Here is a 22,716-nt window from a genome sequence, read left to right as displayed (position 1 = left end):
AAGCTTGTTTATCTGCTCGTCCTTACCTGCTCTTTCCCTCTGAAATGCATCATCAGGGATGGATAATATAAATTTTGGATTTTCCAGTTACTTGTCAACAAGTAAATAGAAACAAAATTATCTACTTTGTTTTGGCTGTGACCTAATGGGCAACCTTGAAGGTTATAGTTTTGAGTCCCATTGCAGAGACGTGCATAATCAGGGCTTGCCTGCAGTGTTATGCTGCAGGGGACCCACACTGCAATACTGCAGGAGTGCATTTGTGCAATGCTGCACTTTTGAAGGGTTAAATGGAGGACCACCTGCTCTCCTGTGAAAGGTTTCGGGAAGGAGTCAGAATGATCTTCTTGGTGAACTGACGCCAGTCAAGACAATTGGGCATGAAATCTACTGGCACTTATCAGATGCACCAACCAGCCATAGCTTGCCATTGACATTTTTAGACTTGAAAATTCAGAATGATTATCATTCAATTTAAATAAGGAGAGCACAACTCTACATAGTACTTGAGGGTGCAATAATTAAAGCCCTGTAAAATTGCAGCAAGACTTCCACCTTCTGGCAATGAAGGCCAACATCCCAGTTACCTTGTCTCTAACATCCCAGGTTGTAGGTGTTCAAGATTGGAATTCGTTACTGAGTAACTAAAAATATAGTCACATATTCAGTCAAAATTGTGCAAAATATTTATTTTTTTCATACATATAATTTAATGAAACTGATGACATTTTCTTGTCAAACATACACAATACAGTCATACAAAAAGCACATTCTATATATATATTTAAATATATATACATATATCATAACACCATTACAGCACTGATGCATCGTTGGGGATAAACTAAGCTTGATTTTTCTCCTGTTTTGGCTTTAGAAACCTCTCCCGCCAAAAAAATTTAAAAGAATCCTTGCAAAAGCCAGGGCAAGAAGATTGGGAATGGTTAAGGTGGCTCTCAAGTCTGTGAGAAGAATCCTTTTGAATGATTTACCAGCGTTTTGCTGAGTTTGGCAAGTTTAAACCTGAGTGCCAATAACACGCATAATTTCCTTCTGGATTTTGGGGTCCTGAGTATTGATGTTGGCATCTCCAACTTGTCCGTCTTCATACCTGCAAAGAGTGATGGCATTAATGTTAACTAAGCATTTAAGGTTAATTCTCAAAGCATGGGACGTAGAGAGCAATACAGCACAGATACAGGCCCTTCTTGCTCAACTAGTCCATGCTGACCACATTGTCCACCCAGCTAGTCCCAAGTGCTTGCATTTGTCCCATATCCCTCCAAGCCCCACCTCTCCATGTACCTATCCAAGTGCCTCTTAAATAACATTGTACCTGCCTCAACCTCATCTTTCGGTAGCCCGTTCCATATATTTCACCACCCTCCATGTGAAAGAGTTGCCCTTCAGGTCCGTTTTAAATCTTATCCCTCTCACCCTGAACCTATGCCCACTAGTTTTGTACTCTTCTACCCAGGGGAATAAAAAACTGTTTCCATCCACATTATGATCTTGTGAGCTTTCAAAACTGCAAGCTGTTTTACAACAGAGCAGCAGAAATAAAAATGAGAAACCTGAGGAAATCAGTATAGCTGATGATATAGAACATAGGACAGTCCAGGCCTTTCAGCCCGCAATGCTGTGCTGATCTTCTAACCTACTTCAAGATCAACTCTTCCCTGCTACATAGTCCTCCATTTTTTTTATCCATCTGCCTATCTAAGAGTCTCTTAAATGTCCCTAATGCATCTGCCTCTGCCACCACCCTTAGCGGAGTGTTCCACACACCCACCATTTTCTGTGTGAAAAAGCTTCCTCTGATAGAGGTGTACAAAATTATGAGGGATATAGACAGGGTAAATGCAAGCAGGCTTTTTCCACGGAGGTTGGGTGAGACTGCAACTAGAGGTCATGGGTTAAGGGTGGAATGTGAAATGGTTGAGGGGAATGTGAGGGGAAATTTCCTAACTCAGAGGGTGGTGAGAGTGTGCAGTGGCAGTGGTGGATGCAATTTTGATTTCAGCATTTCAGAGACGTTTGGATAGATACATGGACGGGAGAATTATGGAGGGCTATGGTAATCACCTTAAAATTATGCTTTCTCATATTAGTCATTGCCACCTTGGGATTAAGGTCTTGGTTGTCCATTCTATCTATGCCTCTTATGTTATACATCTCTATCAAGTCATTTTCATCTTCCTTCAGTAGGAGAAAAGCTCTAGTTCACTCAACTTTTCCTGATAAGCCATACTCTCTAATCTAGGCAGCATCCTGGTAAGTCCCCTCTGCACTTTGTCTAAACTCTCCACATTCTTCCCAAAATGTTTTTGTGCAGATGGCCAGGATGTGCAAAGGGGGTTAATTCCATTAGTTTTAATCCAGATTGAAACTGAACCCTTTATGCGCTAGATCAGTCTCCAAATGGAAAGAGTCATGGACGATGTAAAAATGGAGGGATATGTAGGAGGGAAGGGTTAGATTGATCTCAGAGTAGGTTAAAATGTTAGTACAACATCGTGGGCTGAAGGGCCTGTACTGTGCTGTAGTGTTTTATATTCTACTCAAGGATACAGTGGGAATATAGGTTGAAGATCAGTTATATTCTTGTTAAATAGCAGGCATTCTAGAAAGGCTGAATGGCCAACTTCCTCTCCTATTCCTTACATTCTTATCTATAGCAACGTACTGAGAGACCAGAGTGAGCCTGGCCTCAGAGGTACATCACCAGGCTGATTCGTGATGGATATGAAGTTTGGATTTTCCCATGGAAACAAACATCTCAGAATCTGATTATTCTGGCTGTCGATGGCTGGGTGAACTGGTTCTCTCACCCAACAGATGTACCACAAGGAAGAATGAGCTCGAAGAGTTGACCCACCTTCCAACTGCACACCACCTAGTAACAGCTCACCCACTCTCAAAGGCTTTTGAGTTATTTGTACATGCTTCTGATAGTCAGAGGCATTTAAAAACAGTTGAACAATAGTTATATAAATAATTTAACAATACATAAAGTGCTGAATAGGATATGGAATGAAGTAAAATAACTTGAACACTTATCTTTGCTTACCTGATCCCATGGATTCAGTGTTCAGCTCATAAGGATGCCATGTGCAAAGGAACCTCCCTTCAGCGCAATGACTCTCTGTCACTGGGCAGGATTGTGTCCACCCTCTCTTCAGCACAGTAACACTCCACCAGTGGGCAGGGTTGTGTCCGTCACTGGGCAGAGTTGTGTCCACCCTCTCTTCAGCACAGTAACACTCCGCCACTGGGCAGGGTTGTGTCCGCCACTGGGCAGGGTTGTGTCCGTCACTGGGCAGAGTTGTGTCCGCCCTCTCTTCAGCACAGTAACACTCCACCAGTGGGCAGGGTTGTGTCCGTCACTAGGCAGAGTTGTGTCCACCCTCTCTTCAGCACAGTAACACTCCACCAGTGGGCAGGGTTGTGTCCGTCACTAGGCAGAGTTGTGTCCACCCTCTCTTCAGCACAGTAACACTCCACCAGTGGGCAGGGTTGTGTCTGTCACTGGGCAGAGTTGTATCCACCCTCTCTTCAGCACAACAACACTCCGCCAGTGGGCAGGGTTGTGTCCATCACTTGGCAGGGTTGTGTCCACCCTCTCTTCAGCACAACAACACTCCGCACTGGGCAGGGTTGTGTCCGTCACTGGGCAGGGTTGTGTCTACCCTCTCTTCAGCACAACAACACTCCGCACTGGGCAGGGTTGTGTCCGTCACTGGGCAGGGTTGTGTCCACCCTCTCTTCAGCACAACAACACTGCCAGTGAGCAGGGTTGTGTCCACCCACAAGGCAGAAGAAGGGATGTGCTGATACGTGACCTGTGGGTTGTTTCAGAGGTCTACATGCAGCAGATATGTCCTGAGGCAAACAGAGCTTGAACAAATTTGACACACACAAAATGCCAGAGGAACTCAGCAGGGCAGGCAGCATCTATGGAAAACAATACAGTTGTCGTTTTTGTCAGAGAACCTTCAGTAGGACTGGGGTTTCCAGCATCTGTGGATTCTCTGTTATTTGTGATTTGAACAGTTTTGATTTGGCCTAATGGGTGACAGTTTCCTCCACTGAATTACAATTGCATCTTTCCAACAAACCTGGCAACATCTGTTGTTATTTTATCTGATGCCAGCTTACTGACTACTGAGGAATGGAAATTATCTGGCACAGCTTGAGCCCTGAACTCACAACCCTAAAGGTTGCTGGTTCGGAACTGTAACATGCAGACCAACAGTATGGAAAACAGCCCTTCAACCAACTAACTTTACACTGGCCTGTGCAAATTGCACTCATTTCCACTAATCCCATTTTATTCTCTCCTCATTTCCTTCTGCTCTCCCCAAATTCCACCACCCAATCACAAAAATTACCACAATTAATTAATCTATGAAGTATAGTCACTTGTTCACAGCGAGAATGTGCACACTCTTCGCATTTCACTCCAAGTTCAGGATTCTCAGCACTGGAACTGTGATGTATTTGTCTGTTCCTATAGATCCTGTGAGCTAACTGCACTCCAACCTACTCTGGATAAAACTGAGAAAAGTATTGAGCCCTCTCCTCCATACAGCAGCTGTCCAACACCATTTTACCTTAAATTGGAACACCAGCTACGCCACTCATTTGACTCAAGTTTTGTATCTATTGTACAAATGGAAATGAAGACTTACTAGCTCTGGTGTCACATCTGAAACCATTTGACGTACAATATTTGACAGAAGATTATTGAAAAACGGTGCAGAGTATGTTCACCAAATTGATTCTGGAGATGAAGTCTATGTCTATCATTGAGTCTATGATGCAAGATTAAGTTGTCTGGAGCTATATTCACTGGAATTCAGAAGAATGAGAAGGGATCTCCCAGGGATATATACAATCATGAAATGGATAGATAAGATAGAGGTGGGAAAGTTGGTTCCACTGCTTGGTGAGAACAGAACTAGAGGAAATAGCCCTCACGATTCAGGGAAACAGATTTAGGACAGAGATGAGGAGGAGCTGTTTTTCAGAGAGAGTAGTGAATTTGTGGAATTTTCTGTCAATAAGGATTACATCATTAAATACATTTAAGAGACATTTCGATGGATTCTTGCATAATAGAAGAATTAAGGATTATGGGGAAAAGGCAGGTAGATGGAGCTGAGTAGGTGGATCAGTCATTATTGAATGTTGGAGCGGGCTTGATAGCCATCTGGCCTACTCCTGTTCCTAGTTGTTATGTTCTTCTGTTTCTCCCCAATCTACATTCCAAGCGGCAGAAGGTGATTGGCAACACACCCAGTCCTTACGAAGAATCAACACTGGTACATTGCAGCAAACTCTTGTACTCGTAATACTCACACAAAAAAGAAACGAGTGCAGACGTGATCCGAGACAGGGCAGACCCAAATGTTCCCATGTTTCTGGAGGTCTTTTGAAGTTATAACTAAGAGAAATAACATAAAGAGAGAGAGGTTAACAATCAACATCTCACTAAATCTCATCAGCATTTTGTTTCACTATTGATTTCAGCTAAGTGCAGTGGACGTTACTGGAAGACAGCCAGGTGATTCCCTCTGTTCAACTTTGTAGCCATCTGAATTGTTAAGAAAATGGAGGAGTTTGGCATAAAGTGGCAGAGCTTGACATAAAAATTATTTTACGCTACCCTCTGCCATTATAGACCAAACTCCAGAGATCAAAAAAAAAGTATGAAGCAGGTGTTCTTCAATCCTGATGTCTTTGAATTGATGGGTAGATTTATTTCTGCCAGTAGTTTCCAGAGGTCTGAATGGTCCAATCCTGCCCACTCCTGCAGTACTAACTTGCTCACCTATTAAGGCTTCTGTACGCTACAAAGATGTGCAACAGCTTACTGGTAGGTCGACAGCAAAGACATTAGATTAAAAGCGTTATTAGTAACACTTTTGTTGAAGTAAATTGTGGCAAACTATCACAGCAAACAATGAAGAGGAGAGGGAAGGCAAAGCGAATTTGCGAGATATGCCCTGCTGGTGCGCTGAAAAATCGACGCACTTAGACTTGGAGCCACGCTGGTTGGAGTGAACAATTCAGAGGGGAGAAGATGGGACTGAAGAGTTCTGATGCCCGTCCAGTGGCCCGGTGCGAGGGTGGAGTGCTGAGCTGATTTGGAGAGGTCAAAACAGCTTCTTCAGCAGTGAAATCCAGGTCCGAGGCGAATTACTGGGCGATGTGTTCTAAGCCCGGAGCAATTCACCATGGTGAGGCCCGGATCCTAATGTGAGGACGATCTAAATGTGGGCCCAGATAGACTGGAAGGCAGGGTGTCGGGCAAGGTTGGATCACTCTGGGCACTGAGCTAATTTTGGAGAGGCTGGGAATGGCTTCTCTGACAGCAAAATCCAGGCCTGGAGTGATTCGTCATGGTGCGGCCAGGTCCTAGTATAAGGTTCAGACAATTTAAACACCAAACCAGATAGACTGGGGGCTCCTCTCCCTACAAAGCTAAAGCTGTGAGACTGCCCCAGTTGCTGTGCTTTGCATCTGCAAACTGTGCAGTGATTTGCCCCGCTAATATGACGAACTGAATACCTAGGCTTTGGGCCTACTCTGGGCTACTCCAGAGATTTGGATCTAAGGACTCAGTTTGGTTGGGAAAGCTGTTGTTGTTCACTTCTATTGTTTAAGTGATTTGTTTTGTTTTTTTTTTCTTTCTCTGGGCCTACTGGGGGTTGGTCTTATTTTTTTTAAGTTGGGTTTTTTCTTGCACTGTGACCTGTAAGCAACCAGATCTCAAGGTTGTATAATTTATACATTATTTGATAATAAATGCACTTTGAATCTTTGAAAGCCATTGTTTTGTTTCTTAGATATTGATTTCAAAGTCCTCTTATTCCTATGACTGTTCCTCCATGGCTTTCCTCAGACTTACATTTACATCCCCCTAGAGCTCTATAGAAAGCACTTTTGATATTGTAGGATTTTGTGAATAAAACATGTGAGAGTCATTTTATGTGCTTAACAAAACCTTTTACTTCCATTGTGTACAAACCAAAAGCAATTGAATTACATTGCTGTCATTACGTCAGACACCGTCTCTTAAAGTGAACAACTCAATGACGGTGTTTGTGAATTGTGTCGAAAAAGTTTCTGTGGTAACTTCTACTTTGAAAAGGCACACTCGGCAACTTCATGCCCAAAGAAACAACTTTATCTCGAACGTCAAAACCGTTATGTATATACAGAGGCTTTCACAACCCGTACGGCATGGCAGGAACACTATATACAAAGCACCGGAAGTAAAAAAGAACGGAAGTAAAACCCCCCATCATCCTAATTAGTATTAACTTACTTTTAATAATGCTCATATTACAACACTTCTCCCCATTTAAAATCCAACATTCCCCAAAAGTAAAATACTAGGAAATAAAAACAGTGGTGTTATTAACTTGCGTACCCTTGAAAACTTGTACTAGTATCTCAGCAACAGTTTATCAATACAAAACATCTGAAAAACATGACAGATTCAACATTCAATCTAACAACAGCAAAAAAAAACTGTCCTGTCAAAGATTCAGTCTCTCGGTACGTTTACGAGTGCGCTGTGATCTGCACACTACCCCCGGTGACCCAGCAGGCACCGCTGGTGAGGGTGTTTTGGAGGCATGAGAGGGGTCTGTGTATCTGCGTGAAAATGTCTATCCTCTTCAGGGGACCCCGACCCCTCTGCCAGTGTCTCGCCCTCTGGCAAAGTCACTGGAAGATGTGCTTCCACCATAGTCTGTCTCACAAATGGAAACTCCATGGAACTGTCTGCCTCTGAGTCGGTATCATGATGCAGGCGCACATGGTCCTGATGTCTGTGGAAAATACGCCCATCAGTCAGCTTAACAACGTAGGAGACGGGACCACTCTGCTTAAGAATAACCCCAGGCAGCCATTGCTGATTGTTTCTCACATAGACATTGTCATCGGATTTTAACTGTCTCTCTCGCGCATGTTGATCATGTCCCTCCTTCTGCTTTTCCTGCTTTCTCTCCACTTTTGCCTTCATGTCCGGGCGCAGCAGGTCCAATCTTGACTTGAGCCTACGCCCCATCAGCATCTCTGCTGGAGTGCGGGCACTCGTAGTCTGTGGTGTGAGGCGGTATTTAAACAGGAAACGTGAAAGCCAAAAGCTAAGAGAGTCCCCTGTCATCTGCTTCAGGCCTTCCTTCACTGTCTGAACAGCCCACTCAGCCAAACTATTGGAGGCTGGGTGGAAAGGGGCAGTCCGAATGTGATGAATTCCATTCTGTTGCATAAACTCACTGAACAGCTCGCTGGTGAATGTCAGGCCATTATCAGTGACCAGAGTATCAGGCAACCTGCGGACTGCAAACACTTGCCTGAGTTTGTCTATGGTTGAAGGGGCTGTGATATTGCTCATGATGTGAGCTTCGATCCATTTAGAATACGCATCTACCCTTACAACAAACGCCTGCCCCATAAAAGGGCCAGCAAAGTCCAAACGTAGCCTACACCAGGGGTGGTCTGGCCACTCCCCATATATCCTCACCGTTTTGTCTGACTTCAAAACTGGAACAATGGGAGCCGCCCACCTTGAAAACTGGATGGGCTCAATAATGCCCAGCCTCTGTAAACGTTCCAGCTCCTCCTCAACTTTGCCTTTCATGGCATAGGGCACCAAACTGGGCTTAAGAAAACGTGGTGTAGCCTCAGGGTCGACATGGAATTTCACTGTCACACCCCTCAGTGTTCCTAGCTCATCTCTGAAAACGTCACTGTACTGCTGCAGAATGTCCTCCGTCGTGTGTGCATACTGAATCCAGGGAGCGCGAAGCGCAGAATCAAATATTACTGTGATGATTGTACACTCTAGTATCAATTGTTTGGCGACAATAAAGTAAAGTAAAGTAATTTCATGCCAGTTTAGCTGGATTTTGCGAAGCCAATCACGACCCAAAAGGCTGGGCCCCTTGCCCTTAGCTATCACTAGCCTGGCTTCAGCCTTCCGACTCCCTTCTTGAAAGTCAACGGTGGGGTTTCCCCTAACAGGTGGTGTTGTATGCCGTCATTATTAATGCCGTATACCAATCGATCATGGAGCATGTCTTCCAACACCGTTCCGAAATCACAATGCTCCAACAGCTGCCAAAGCTCAGCCACAGACTGACCAGGCTTCCTGAAACGGCTGTGAAACTTACACCATTGGACTATCACAGAAAGTTTCAGATTGTAGTGGTTTCCCACGATCTTGACTAGTTTGTCATATGGAATGTCCCCCGGTTTCTGCGGTGTGCCTAAATTCCTTATCAGCTTGTAAGTCTTTGCCCCACACACACTCAGGAGAATAGAGCACTTCTTAGCCTCCTCAGTAATTCCATTAGCACAGAAAAAGTGTCCCAACCTTTCCTCATACTCCGGCCAGTCCTCCATTAACTCCACAAAATCCACGATAGTCCCAAACGTAGCCATCCGAACGTGAGGCCCCTTATCGGTGCTGCTGCTCCCGTTCGAAACGTGCCAACATGTCCACAAAACCAGTTTACCTCATCACCAAAAATATTTGGTAAGTTCTACCTTGAAAAGGCACACTCAACAACTTCATGCCCAAAGAAACAACTTTATTTCGAACGTCAAAACAGTTATGTAGACACAGAGGCTTTCACAACCTGTACAGCATGGCAGGAACACTACATACAAAGCGCTGGAAGTAAAGAAGAATGGAAGGAAACCTCCCCCCCCCCCATTATCCTAATTAGTATTAACTTAATTTTAATAATGCTCACATTACAACACTTTCTATTATGGACGATATGTGTCATCTGTCACCCATTTCATTACTCTACACAGGCCGCCCAAGAATTCCCCAAAACCCGTAGTGTGAGTTTGTCTGGAGCTTGTATGAGCCCCTGGCTCAGGCACTATGTGCTTTGGTTGGAGTAACAGCAGTTACCTCTGGCTTGTTCATGTGTGTGCTGACATGCACGTGGTCATGTCGAGATGGAGAGGGTATGGCTGTGGAGCCATACAGGTCTTGGTGGGCCGGTTTAAGGCAATCTACAGAATACATTCAGGTTTACCCTTCCTATCTACAATAAAAGTCTTTTCACCCCATTTCAAATCACGGAACAGGCCATCATAAGGGGGTTTAAAGAGATGTTAATATACATCATGGCAGACAAGAATGAACAAGGTAGAACGTAGGTCAACAGGAACCCAAGAATACTGTATGCCATGATGGGAGGTAGGAATAGCTGAGACACTGACCAGGCAGTTGTGGCATCGGGAATAAAAATCACCCGGCACCCATAGCAGCTGCCCGTACAGCAACTCAGTTGTAGGTCCTCTTTTGGAGCCATACTGAGCCCTAGCAGGACCCATGGGAGATGATCACGCCAACACTCGTCTGCCAAGGAGGGCCTCAGAGCAGCCTTTAAGAAATGTTGAAACTGCTCGCACAGCCATTGGACTGTGGGTGATATGCCATGGTGCGATGCACTTTAACACCTAAAGGTCTGACATGAATTGGGGATTGCAGTCAGAATTAGTATTAGAGGGGTTGCCAAATCAAGCGATCTAGGTGTTTACGAACACCCAAGGCACATCTGCAGCTGTTGTCAATGCTAGAAGGACAACATCTGGCCATTTGGAGGCACATGTCCACATGGTAAGGAGATGTGGGAGAAACCATGGGAGATGGGTAGAGGATCACATGGACATGGTCAAACCGTTGCTCAGGTACCCTGTAAAGTGCCAATGGTGCCAGAACATGACAGTTATTTTTCACCTGTTGCAACACAGGCTACTCTTCAGTCTGACACGTCCTTCCTAGGGCTGTGCCACATGCACTTTAAAGCAACCAGTTTTTGTGAAAACTTCTACCCAGCTACAAAAGGGCATGAACAGAATTAAAAACAGTATGCGTCCAGTTTGCAGGCACTACGGGCGAAAGCAGCCAGGTAAGGTATTGCACAGAAGGGAAACTCCTGCATCCTCAAACTAGATGTTGGCCAACTGCAGGCCCGTGCTGTCCTGTAAGCCTGGATCTCTGGGTTGGTAGCTTGGCGGACTACCGTGCTGGCACTGTCATCCCAAAGGCGTTTAGCGTGAGAGGCAATCAGCCACAGCATTACTTTCCTCTCCAACGTGCCGTATGTCAGCTGTGAATTCCGAAATAAGGCCAGTTGGTGTTGCTGATGTGTAGTCCAAGCTTAATCTGACTCTTTGGCCATCTCATGCAGGAGGGGTTTGTGGTCAATGAACACTGTGAAATGCCAGCCCTCTGGTAGAAAATGAAAATGGTGGATGACCAGATAGAGACCAAGTAGCTTGCAGTCAGGTATGCTATACTTCCTCTCAGTGGGGGGTGTGGGGGGGGGGTGGAAACAGAGATGATGACTGAGGAAGGCGAGTTGCTTCCATACACACCCAACCAACAGTTCATTCACTGCACCCAGAGTCTAAGGTGTCAGTGGTGATGGCTAGAGGTGCGTTGAGGAGTGGGTGAGCCAGTAGTGTCATGTGTGAAGTAGCTCATTTGGTGTTGTCAAGTGCTCTCATCATGTCTGCTGACCACTCAAGCATATGGTTAGGGGCACTGCCTTTAAGGGCACTATACAAGAGGAGCATAAGTTCAGCTGCTCCTCGAATGAAACAGCGATAGAAATTCACCATACCCAAATTCTCTTATTGTGCTTTGGTAGTGCGAGGTAGTGGAAAGTCTATAATAGCAGTGACTTTTGAAGGCAGGGGTGTTGCACCTTCTGTGGAGATTAGGTGGCCAATAAAGTCAATCATGGACAAGCCAAACTGGAACTTAGCAGGGTTAATAATCAGCCCATGTTGTTTTAAGCACTTGAAAGGTATGCACAGATGTGATGTGTTTAGTTTTGAAAGCACTGGTGACAAGTATGTCATTCAGGTAAACCAAAAGAAAATGTAAGTCTTTTAACACAGAGCCCATTAGAAGCTGGAAAGTCTGTGATGCATTTTGCATCCCCAATGGTATATGTAGAAATTCAAATAGGCCAAATCAGATCGTAACTGCAGTTTTGGGAACATCCACAGGCACCCGTTGGTAGCCCCTGACTAAGTCCACTTTAGAAAAAAAGTATCTTTGGCTAAACATGCCGACAAGTCCTGAATACGCAGGACCAGGTAATGTTCAGGGGAGGTGGTAATTGCCACATGGCCGGCAACCACCATTGGGCTTAGGGACCACGAGGAGGGGTATAGCTCAAGCGCTATTCGACCTGCTTATAATGCCAAACATTTTAATGTTTACCAGGTCAGTCTTCACGGTGGCCAGCTTTTCTGAGTCCAGTCTATGTACACAGGCATGGTCCGGTGAGCCAGTTGTGGAAATATGGAGCTAGACCCCATGCGTTTGACTGTAGTTGAAAATGTGGACTTGGTGAGGTTTAGGAATTCACCCAGCAGGTGAGTGAATTCACATGTGGTGGTGCACATGCTAGACAGAGTCACTGTGGGGAATTCACTGGCATAGCAGGGTAATGACACAAAGTTCTTTGCATCCACAAGCTGACAGTGCTTAAGGTCTATTCACAGTCTTTTGGTGCACAGGAAATCTCCACCAAGCAGAGGTCTAGCAACTTTAGCCGAGACAAAGTAGCATGTGTAGTGTTGTCCACTGGGGCAGAACGTCACGTGTGATGTCCCTAAGTCTGGGTCCAGCTGCCATTGGCTGCCTCCAGTGAGGGCCCATCACTCTCTTTCTTAAAATCAATGGGTGATGCAGGCAGCACACTCACTTGAGCGCCCACGCTACACAGGAAGTGTCGCCCTGAAATGGTGTCTGTCATGAGCAGTAGATGACCCTGGCAGCTGGAACCCACAGTGTTCACAGACCTCTGATGTCCTGGTATGCTTGTCCTGTTGAAACTGCGAAACTGCATGGCAGCCAGCATGTCTTAGTGTTCATGCCAAAGATTACGTGGTAAAAACATAGACCTGGTGTTGTCTAGTTCTGAGCTGCAGGCATGAGTCTACTGGAGGCTCTGCAGACTAGACTTATTAAAATAGGGAAAGGAGGAGGAACGATGCACCTCTGTCTGGCTGAGTGTAGACTATTGGCCATTTCAGCGAACTCCCTGTCGTCCTTCATAGGTGTATTAGTGAGGGCTGTGTGAATTTGATCAGGCATTTGTTGTATAAAGAGTTTCTTAAAAGTAAAATGATGGTGATTGCCCAGGAGAGATACCATGCAGTCCATTAGCTCAGAAGACCTAGCTTCACTCATGTCGGGCAAGGAGAGCAACTGTTTGGCGTGCTCAGACTCAGGCAGTCCAGAAGTCTGTAATACGTGGGTTTTCAGAGTGACAGATCTATCATGAGCAGGAAAGTCTTCTAGTAGACTTATCACCCTGGCTGCAGTGGAACTAGTGCGCTGGATGTCATGTCGCAGTAAAATCTGGTATTGTCCACAGTTGCTTCTTGCAGTGCAAACTGGGTTTCTGCCTGTGCAAACCACGCGGTAGCATGCTGCCCAAAGGTCCAGCAGCTTCAAAGCAACTGTGTTGGTCAACATGTCGTTGAGTAACTCGGAATTGTCCAAAAGTGTCAGGGTCACTAATGTAGGATTTTGTGCATAAAGCATTTGAGTGTCATTTTATGTGCTTAACAAAAGCCACAGCTCTTTACCTCCATCGTGTACAAACCAAAAGCAGTCGCTTTACACTGACATCATTACGTCAGACACGATCTCTTCAAGTGAACAACTCAATGTTGGTGTTTGTGAATTATATAGAAGAGTTTCTATTTTAAACAATGTATGTCATCTGTCACCTTAATATTACTCTACAATATGACTGATTCCCATTGCACACAGTCCCTTCCTCAAAATCAGAATCAGGTTTATTAACACTGTCATACTGTGTAAATTTTTTTGTTTTGTGGCAGCAGTACAGTGCAATACATTTCTTATTATATATATATATACATATACATATATGTAGATAGATATAGATATGCATATATAGATAAGTATATATACATACATATAAATATGCATCCTGGGCAGAAAATTCCACAGATTCACCACTCTGAAAAGTAGTGTCTTCTCACCCCTGTCCAAAATCGACTCCCCTGAACCTTGAGGGCTATTTCCCCAGGTTCTATTCTCACCTAACAGTGGAAACAACTTTCCTGCCTCTATCTTATCTATTGTCTGCATAGTGCAAAAAGAGAGTAAATTATGAGTTAGTGCTCATAGGTTCATGGAACATTCAGAAATCTGATGAAAGAGGGGAAGAGGAGAAAGTCAAGCATCCTGATACAATCATTAGTGTTCATAAACATACTTTACTTTCTTGCATCTCCTACTTCCTATCCAAGTTCTCTTTAAAATCTTTCTCTTTAGCTACACTTCCAGTTATTTACCAGGTCTGTCACTTACACTTTATGAATCATTTTCCTCCTACTCTTCCCCTGCTGAGAGGCAGCACAGGATATTTCAGGAGGTTAAATGCACCATTTCATCCTTTAGTTACATTCATCATAACCAGTGACAAGCAGGGTAACTGTATTTACTGACACACTAGGAACTGGAGGATATGGCGAGAGAGATTGTAGAGTTAACAAACCAGTAAATAGGAATCCCACTGATCTCCTTCCTGGTACCTTTCCCTGCTATACCATCCCTTACATCTCTACCCTTGCCATCATTAAGGGCCCCAGGTGTGACTAAACTTTGCTTGCGAGTCAGTCAGGGTCATCTATTGTATCAATCTGTTGCTCCTGGTGCAGCCTCTTCTATATCGTTGAGACCTAATATAGATCCAGGGCTCATTCATCCAGCACCTTTGCTCTGTTTGCCGCAAAAGGCATACCGTCCTTGTTGCCGCACGCTTCAATTCAACTTCCAATGTCCATTCTAACATGTCTGCTCATGGCCTCCTCTACTGTCATGATGAGGCTATACTCAGGCTTGAGGCGCAACACCTCATATTCCATTTGGGCACAAACAGATTTCCCGAATTTCTGTAATATCTTGCCATCCCCCATCTTTTTTCATTCCCCATTCTGGTTCCTTTCTCACCCCTCTCTTCTCCTCACTTGCACATCACTTGTCTCCGGTGTCCCTCCTCCTTCCCTTTCTCTCATTGTTTTTGTCCTTACCTATTAGATTCATTCTTCTTCAGCCCGTTACTTCTTCCACCTATTTATTACCTCTCGGCTTCTTATTTCATTCTCCTCCCTCACCTTCTCACCTCCCCCCTCCACCTTCTTATTCTGGCTTTTGCTGCCTTCCTTTCCAGTCTTGATGAAGGGTCTTGACCAAAAGTGTTGACCGTTTAGTCATCTCCATTGAGGCTGTCTGAGCTGCTGATTTCCTTCAGCATTTTCTCTGTGTTGCACAGGATTTCCAGCATCTGCAGAATCTCCTCTGTTTATTTTATAGATGTATTTGTTCACGGGATGTTGAGATTGCTAACACTACCACCATCTATCTCTTACTGCTGTGGAACTGAGGAAACAATTAAGGGTCAATTGCTTGGTGTGTCTAGAGTCACATATAGGCCAAACTGGGTAAGAATGAGGAATTAGAGATACAGTACTTGGGATTCTACAGATGCTGGTAATCTTGAGCAACACACAGCAGGCAGCATTTTGACATTTTGGGCCAGCAACCCCTTCTTATTCTGGCTTCTGCCCCCTTCTTTTACATTCTTGATGAATGGCCATGGCTCGAAACATCAGATATTTCTTATGTTTCATAGATGCTGCCTGACCTGCTTAAGTTTCTCCAACACTTTATGTGTGTTACCTAGTGTCGGGAACTTCACTGAAGGGCTTGCCCATTCAGGACTGAAGGGATAAATCTTTGGAACCCTCCAGCAAAGCGACTCTGGAGCCTTGATTTTTGTATATATTAAAGATGAGGATGTGTTTTTGCACTAATGTCCTGCTCTGCGCATTTTTTTAATTGTTTTGTGTAATTTATATATTATTTATGTTCTGGGCATTGTTTTCTGGATCTACACCTTTGTGATGCAGTTTCTCACTGAACTTGTACATCACCATACGTGAGGATAAGGCAATAAGTTTGACTTGATAACTTAAAGGATATTAGCGTGCAGTTGAATCTATCAGTTTCCACGTTACCATTACTGGGGGTAATTTTAATTCCAGTAACTAAAAAAACTGCAGATGCCAGAAATCTAAAACAAAAGCAGAAAATACTGGAAACATTGAAACGAGACTGCCCATGAAGTGTCCCAGACATAAAATGTTAACTATTTCCCCTTCTACTGATGCTGCTGGCATGCTTTTAGTTTCAAGTATTTTCTATTTTAGTTTTAATTTTGGGTTTATCTAATTAACCGAACTTTGATTCCCCAAATACCAGGGTGGGGATCAAACTCATGCCGTGGGAGAAATGGTCCAGGGTTCTTGCTGTTAATTCAGAAAATTCACCACTGCATTCCATAAGAAGGTAAAGAATGGAGACAGAAGAGATTCTGCAGGTGGCAGCAGTCTAGAACAAAACATGTAAAATACTGGCAAAATTCAACAGTCCAGAAAGCATCTATGGATATCTCTTCGTCAGGACATCGCGGCAGAAAAGTCAACTGTACATTTCTCTCCACAGAGGCAAATTGTCCTGCTGAGTTCTCTCAGCAGTTTGTCTGTGTGGTTGAAGGTAAAGAACGGAAAATTTGGCTGCTTGCCTCCACCATGCCATATAGTAAAACCACATCTAACTTATTCTCTTACCTGTCTGTATTAACTTCATACTCTTTGATTTGATTAGCATCTATTCTTCAATATATCTACAGAAATCAAGCCTCCAGAGTTTCTTTGGTGGATAATTCCAATCATTTATCCCTTCTCATCTTGATCCTGAATGGGAAACCCTTATTTTAAGAATGTGATCCCTTGCTCTAGACTTCCCAGCCAAAATAAACATAATTCCTCCAATCCTCTGTTTTTTATTATTATTATTATGCTCCTGTATGATTTTCAAGTTCAAGTTTATCATTATGGACATTCCGGGGTATAAACAGCTTGACAATTATCTTTTTGTAGTAGCAGCACAGTACATTACAAGCATGACAAATATCAATTACATAAACTTCCGTTAACATAAACTACACAAAGAAATTAAACACAACAGCGTACAGGCCCAGAAGAGCCTCAATCCATACCAGATCTATGATGTTATGATCTTGCAAATTGTAAGGAGAAAACAACCAAGGAAGAGTCAAAGTGTTCTGTTCAAACAGAGTATCTGATCTGAAGCTTTGTGTTTCTCTCTCTCTACAGATACTGTCTAACCCACTGAGTGCTTCCAGAATCTCGCGTGTTTATTTCAGATTTCCGGCATCTGCAGTATACAGTATTTTGATTTTCATTCTGTTTTAGTGACTTTGAGTGCAGGGCAAGTGTAGGCCAGGCAAATAACTGGCTACAATGCAAACCAATATAGTATTTTGTGCCAAATTAGATTTACAATTTTGCCTACATTTGCAGATGATGTTGTTGAGTGAAAAAGAGAGATTAAATGTCAGAAATCTAGACCATCTTAGAAAAGGAGGGAACACACACACACACACACACACGCGCACACACACACGCGCACACACACACACCCACACACACGCACACACACACAATGCTGGAGGAATGCAACATATCAGGTAGCATCTATAGAAAGGAATAAACAGTCAGTGCTTTGGGCTGAGATATTCAATTAGACTCAACAGGAATGTTTATCCTCTAGATGTTGTTTCACCTGCTGAGTTCCTTCAGCATTTTGTATGTGTTATTCTGGATTTCCAGCATCTGCAGAATTTCTTGTGTTTAAAAAAAAGGTCACTTGATGTGGAATAATCAGGTAAAAGAAGATTATTTGTCAAATACAAATACAGTGCTGGTAATTCTCAGCACTCCAACAGTGGTATGAGGCTAACAAAAAAGCAATAGAGATTCCTACCTTCACAAAGTGCTATACAATTCAAGTTTCTACTCTGCAAGAATCTGGACTGAATGGGTCTCGTCTGTAGAGGGAACAAGTAGATTATTAGTCAGATGAAAGAGCAGGAAATTGCTGATTTATATGCCATAGGAAATTAAGAACTGAAAATGTTCTTTTTATGTTTCAATACACATTTTTTATGTGAAGGAGGAAGGATAAATAGATTTATGATAAAAAAAAAGTAGTAGCTCAAAAGGTACCCAACATCTTGGCTCTATGAAATTGTTTGCACATGTCCATGCGTGTGCACACACGCAATGATATGCACACATTCATCTCAAGGACAACTTTCTACTCTGCTCTTATCAGATCATTAAATGGTTCCCGAGTAGGATAAGATGGGTTCTTGTCTCACAACCTACCTCGTTATGATCCTGCACCTTATTGTTTACCTTCACTGCTCTTTCTCAATAACTGTTACACTTTATTCTACATTGTTATTGTTTTACCTTGTTCTATCTCAATGACTGTGTGACGATCTAATCTGTGCGAACAGCATGCAAGACAACCTTTTCGCTGTATCTTGGTACATGTGACAATAATAAACCAATTCCAATCCAAATTCAAATTCAAATTCAATCCCATATACAATGTACACGCACACACCCTTTACATATGCACAAACACAATTCCCATATGCATTTAAGCTCAAGAGAGTGTTAGAAAGATTCACAAGGGAGTTGCCAGAACTGGAGGGTGTAAGTTAAAAGTAATAATCGAATAGGTTGGGATTGTTTTCCCTGGAAGTGTAAAGGAATAAGGTAACCACATTGAGGTTTATAAGATTATGAGGGACACAAGGAGAACAGACAGTCATAATGTTCATTTTTTCAGCATAGGGTCGCTAAAATTAGAGGCTGCAGGTCTGAAGTGAGAGGGAAAAGATTTAAGGAGAATTAGACAAGTAAGATTTTCCTCACAGCATGGTAGGAATGAGCTTCCAGAGGAAGTGTTGGAGGTGGGTGCAATTATTAGTTGAAAATAACCCCATTTGAACAGGAACAAGGTTTAGAAGGATTTGGGCCAACTGGCAAATGGAATTGGCTTGGATGAGTTGGACATAAAGTTCTGTTTCATTCTGTATAACCATAACCATGCATAATCACCACAATACGTAACCACACCTAGAGCTGTGTGTCTCACTCTGCCATTGTTACTTAGCCAATGGATGAACCCCAGTTCAATAGGGAATGGAGAGGGGCATGCTGGGAGTAGAACCGCATGCACCTCTGAATGAAGTCTCAGTTCAATGAAGTTGCAAAATTGGATTACTACAGCAAAACAACTGAGAGGAAGATCTATCTCGACTTGCCTGTGAGATGGCCATTGTAACAGAAGCAAGGCTTCAGGCAATTTGATTGACTCAATGTAATATGGAGAAACAGCTGTAAGCATTGGATACACCAAAGGCTTTGTGATAAGACCATATCCTTGCTATAGGACTAAGGACTTGCCTTCCATAACTACCTGTACCTCCACCAATACAATTTCAACACTGGCATCGGCCAACGTGGATGGTTGGCCAAGTATATTCAATTCACATAAAGAAGAACAAATCCAATCTGTTTAATTATCACTCAGTGAATCCACTCTCCATCAACAACAAGGAGGTGCATTTGACAGTGCTACCAAGTAATAATCAGTCTGTATGTGGTTTTATCAAAACCATTTGGTCCATAGGGGAGTGTAGTGGTTAGAACAATGCTTTACATTGCCAACTGTAAGGCCGAGGTTCAATTCCCATTGCCGTCCGTAAGGAGCTTGTACATTCTCTCTGTGACTGCATGTATTTCCTCCAGGCATTCTGGTTTCTTCCCACACTTCAAAAGGCTTACAGTTAGGGTTAGTGAGTTGTGGGCATGCTATGTTAGTGCCAGAAGTATGGCAACATTTGTGGGCTGCCCGGCACAATCCTCACCGATTTGATTTGACACAAATGATGCATTTCACTGTATGTTTTGAATGTACGTGACAAAAAAAAAACAAAGTTTATCTTTATCTTTATCAAATAAGTACCAAAAATCTGAAATGCAGACGTGGGAGTGAGTGCCCTTAACATCAAGACAGAACTTGACCAAGTGTGACATCAAGTAATCCTGGTTAAAAGGCATCAAAACACAACAAACATTGGAGTTATTTTTCATACAAAGGAAAATGACAATGTCTGAAACCCAAACATTCTTAAATGTATTATCCGTAACCATCCTGGCATAGGATTGGTGGTAATATTTACCAACTTCACTATGATCAGTTCCTCAGCAAACGAAGCAGCCCATGCCACCACACAACAAGTTCCAGGCAACATCCAGACATCGTTTGACATCAATAATACCACACGGTGACAATCTGCAACATCATAGTGCCCAGCCATTGACATTCAAAGGCGTTGCTCTTGCTATTTTCCCAATAACAGCATACTGAAAATCACAGAGGCACAAAAGAACGCAGATGCTGATCCTGGCAGAATTAACATTGAATTCTCCAATTTCCAGTAACTGTTCCCTCTCTGTCCCTTTTCTCTTTTCTTCTGATCTACATTGCTGCATCATTCTGTCTCTTTTCCCTCCCCTACACCATCCATGTGACTGTCATCCTCACACTCCCCACTGCTCCCATCTGCCCTCCTCATTTCCATTTCCTTATTCCATCCGATCCCCTTAGAGTCATCTACTCCAGCCCATTTTCACTTCCATCTCTTCATCTCCCAGCTTCTGTTGCTATTCAAATGCAAAGTCAAGTTTATTGTTATATTTACAAGTACCTAAGACCATAGGGCATAGGAGCAGAATTAGGCCATTTGGCACATCTAATCTGTTCCATCATTCAACCTTGACTGATTTATTATCCTTCTCAACACTATTCCCCTACCTCTTCCCATAACCTTCGATTGCTTTACTAATCAAGAACCTGTCGACATATGTTCTAAAGATACCCAATAACATGGCATATACAGCTGTCAGTGGCAATGAATTTCTCAGATTCACCACCCACTGACTAAAGAAAATCCTTCTCATTTCTGTCCTAAAGGGACTTCCATCTATTCTGAGGCTGTGGCCTCTAGTCCTTGACTCCCATAATTGGAAACACCCTCTCCAGGTCCACTCGATCAAGGCCTTACAATATTTGGCAGGTTTCAAGTAGATCCCTCCCCCCCATTTTTCTAAACTACATAAGTAAAGGCCCAGAGACAGTAAATGTTCCCCAACCCAGTGTATGCACAGGTGCAATGAAAAAGATAACTTGTAGCAGCATCACAGGCACAAAACAGCATATAAATAAACATATTCCCATCCTATCCTCCACAGTTGGTCTTTCACACTCCCTCACCTGGATCCACCAATCACCTGCCAACTCTTGCTTCACTCTTTCCTCCACCTCTTTATATTGGCTACCTCTCCTCTTTCTTTCATTTGAAATGAAGGGTCTCAACCGAAAACATTGCCTGTCCATTTCCCTCCAAATATGCTGCCTGACCCACTGATGTTGCTGGACATTGAGAACTATTATCAACAGAACACTTCACATGAGCTAATCATTTACACAGAGTGGTAAATGGACTAAAGAATGCCTACAGTTCAAGGTAGTGCTTCAGCAGGAAGGAGCAGATATCCTGAAAGACTTACTTCTTAACACCCAAAGCCTTCCAATCATCTACAAGTTGTGTCAAGAATGCACCAGAGCAGCTCATTTGATTGGTTTACATTGACTATCCTGAAAATTTCTCCCCTCTACTACCAGGGAAGTTGGCACCATCTATAGTTAGTTACTTCTTAAACCTTCCACCTCTACAACCAACATCCTTCTTCAGCCCTTTATCGTCTCCCAGCTTCTCACTACATCCACCTTACCTCACCCATCCACTTTCATCTTTACCTGGCTTCATCTTTTAACCTTCCAGCTTACACTCCTTCCCCATCCTCCACCTCCTTATTCTGGCTTCTCCTCCCTTCCTTTCCAGTCCTGAAGAGAGGCCTCAGCCTGAAATGTCAACTCCTTATTCCTCTCCATTGATGCTGCCTGACTTGCCGGGTTCCTCCAGCATTTTGCGTGTGTTACTCTGGATTTCCAGCATCTGCAAAATTTGTGTTTACCTCTACCACCGAGAAGGACAAGGGCAACATAGACATGGAAACACCTTCATTTGCTGATTCTCCTCCAAGCTACACACAATCCTGTCAGGAGAATATATTAGTGACCTGTCAACATCCCTTCATCTATGTCCTGGAGCTCCCTCCCCTAATTCTTTGTAAATGCCCCTTCACCAATCAGACTGCAGTAGATCAAAAAAGACTCACCACTGCCTTCTTAGGGCCATTTAAAGATGGATAATAAGTTTCTTGTTTTTCTATTACAGAAGACAGTTAAGAATTAACCATGTTAACCAGATTCAAACTTATTCATCTTCATAAATGCCTGTCAGTCTTTTGTCATCATTATGGATGGCAACGTTTCATTCCATGTTCACTTAATTAACTCACTGAGTTAAAATTCCTCAGCTCCCAAGGTGAGATTTGAATGCTTCATTTCCAGCTTGGTAGCCCAGACCTCTGACTTGGTTCAGTATTTTAATTACTATTCCAGTCAGTACCAAAAATTAATCGCAAAGGTGGCAGTCAATTCTCTCAGAGACTTTATTTTCTTAGCTGGTTAAGGAGGTTCACTGAATACTCTATCAAACTTCTACAGATGTATTGTTCAAAGTATTTAGTCTCGTGGCATCATAGTCTGGTACA

The 22,716-nt window shown here is 43.2% G+C and overlaps 1 protein-coding gene across 1 annotated transcript in view; it reads right to left on the bottom strand.

Moving 5' to 3' along the window:
* Positions 1-908: 908 nt before the first annotated feature.
* The window catches only part of LOC140212248 (protein mono-ADP-ribosyltransferase PARP6), a 111,618-nt gene continuing 89,810 nt past the window's right edge, over positions 909-22,716 (bottom strand). The window contains exons 21-23 of the mRNA XM_072282969.1: positions 17,942-18,005; positions 5,362-5,446; positions 909-1,111 (exon numbers count right to left, since the gene is read on the bottom strand). Of these exons, the coding sequence (XP_072139070.1) occupies positions 1,018-1,111; positions 5,362-5,446; positions 17,942-18,005 (243 nt within the window). The 3' untranslated portion in view covers positions 909-1,017. The remainder of the gene's footprint in view (positions 1,112-5,361; positions 5,447-17,941; positions 18,006-22,716) is intronic.

The sequence above is a fragment of the Mobula birostris genome, chromosome 18 (genome assembly GCF_030028105.1).
Source record: "Mobula birostris isolate sMobBir1 chromosome 18, sMobBir1.hap1, whole genome shotgun sequence".
Lineage (NCBI taxonomy): Eukaryota > Metazoa > Chordata > Chondrichthyes > Myliobatiformes > Myliobatidae > Mobula > Mobula birostris.
The sequence above is the reverse complement of the archived record's forward strand: the minus strand, read 5'-3'. Positions and strand labels throughout refer to the sequence as shown.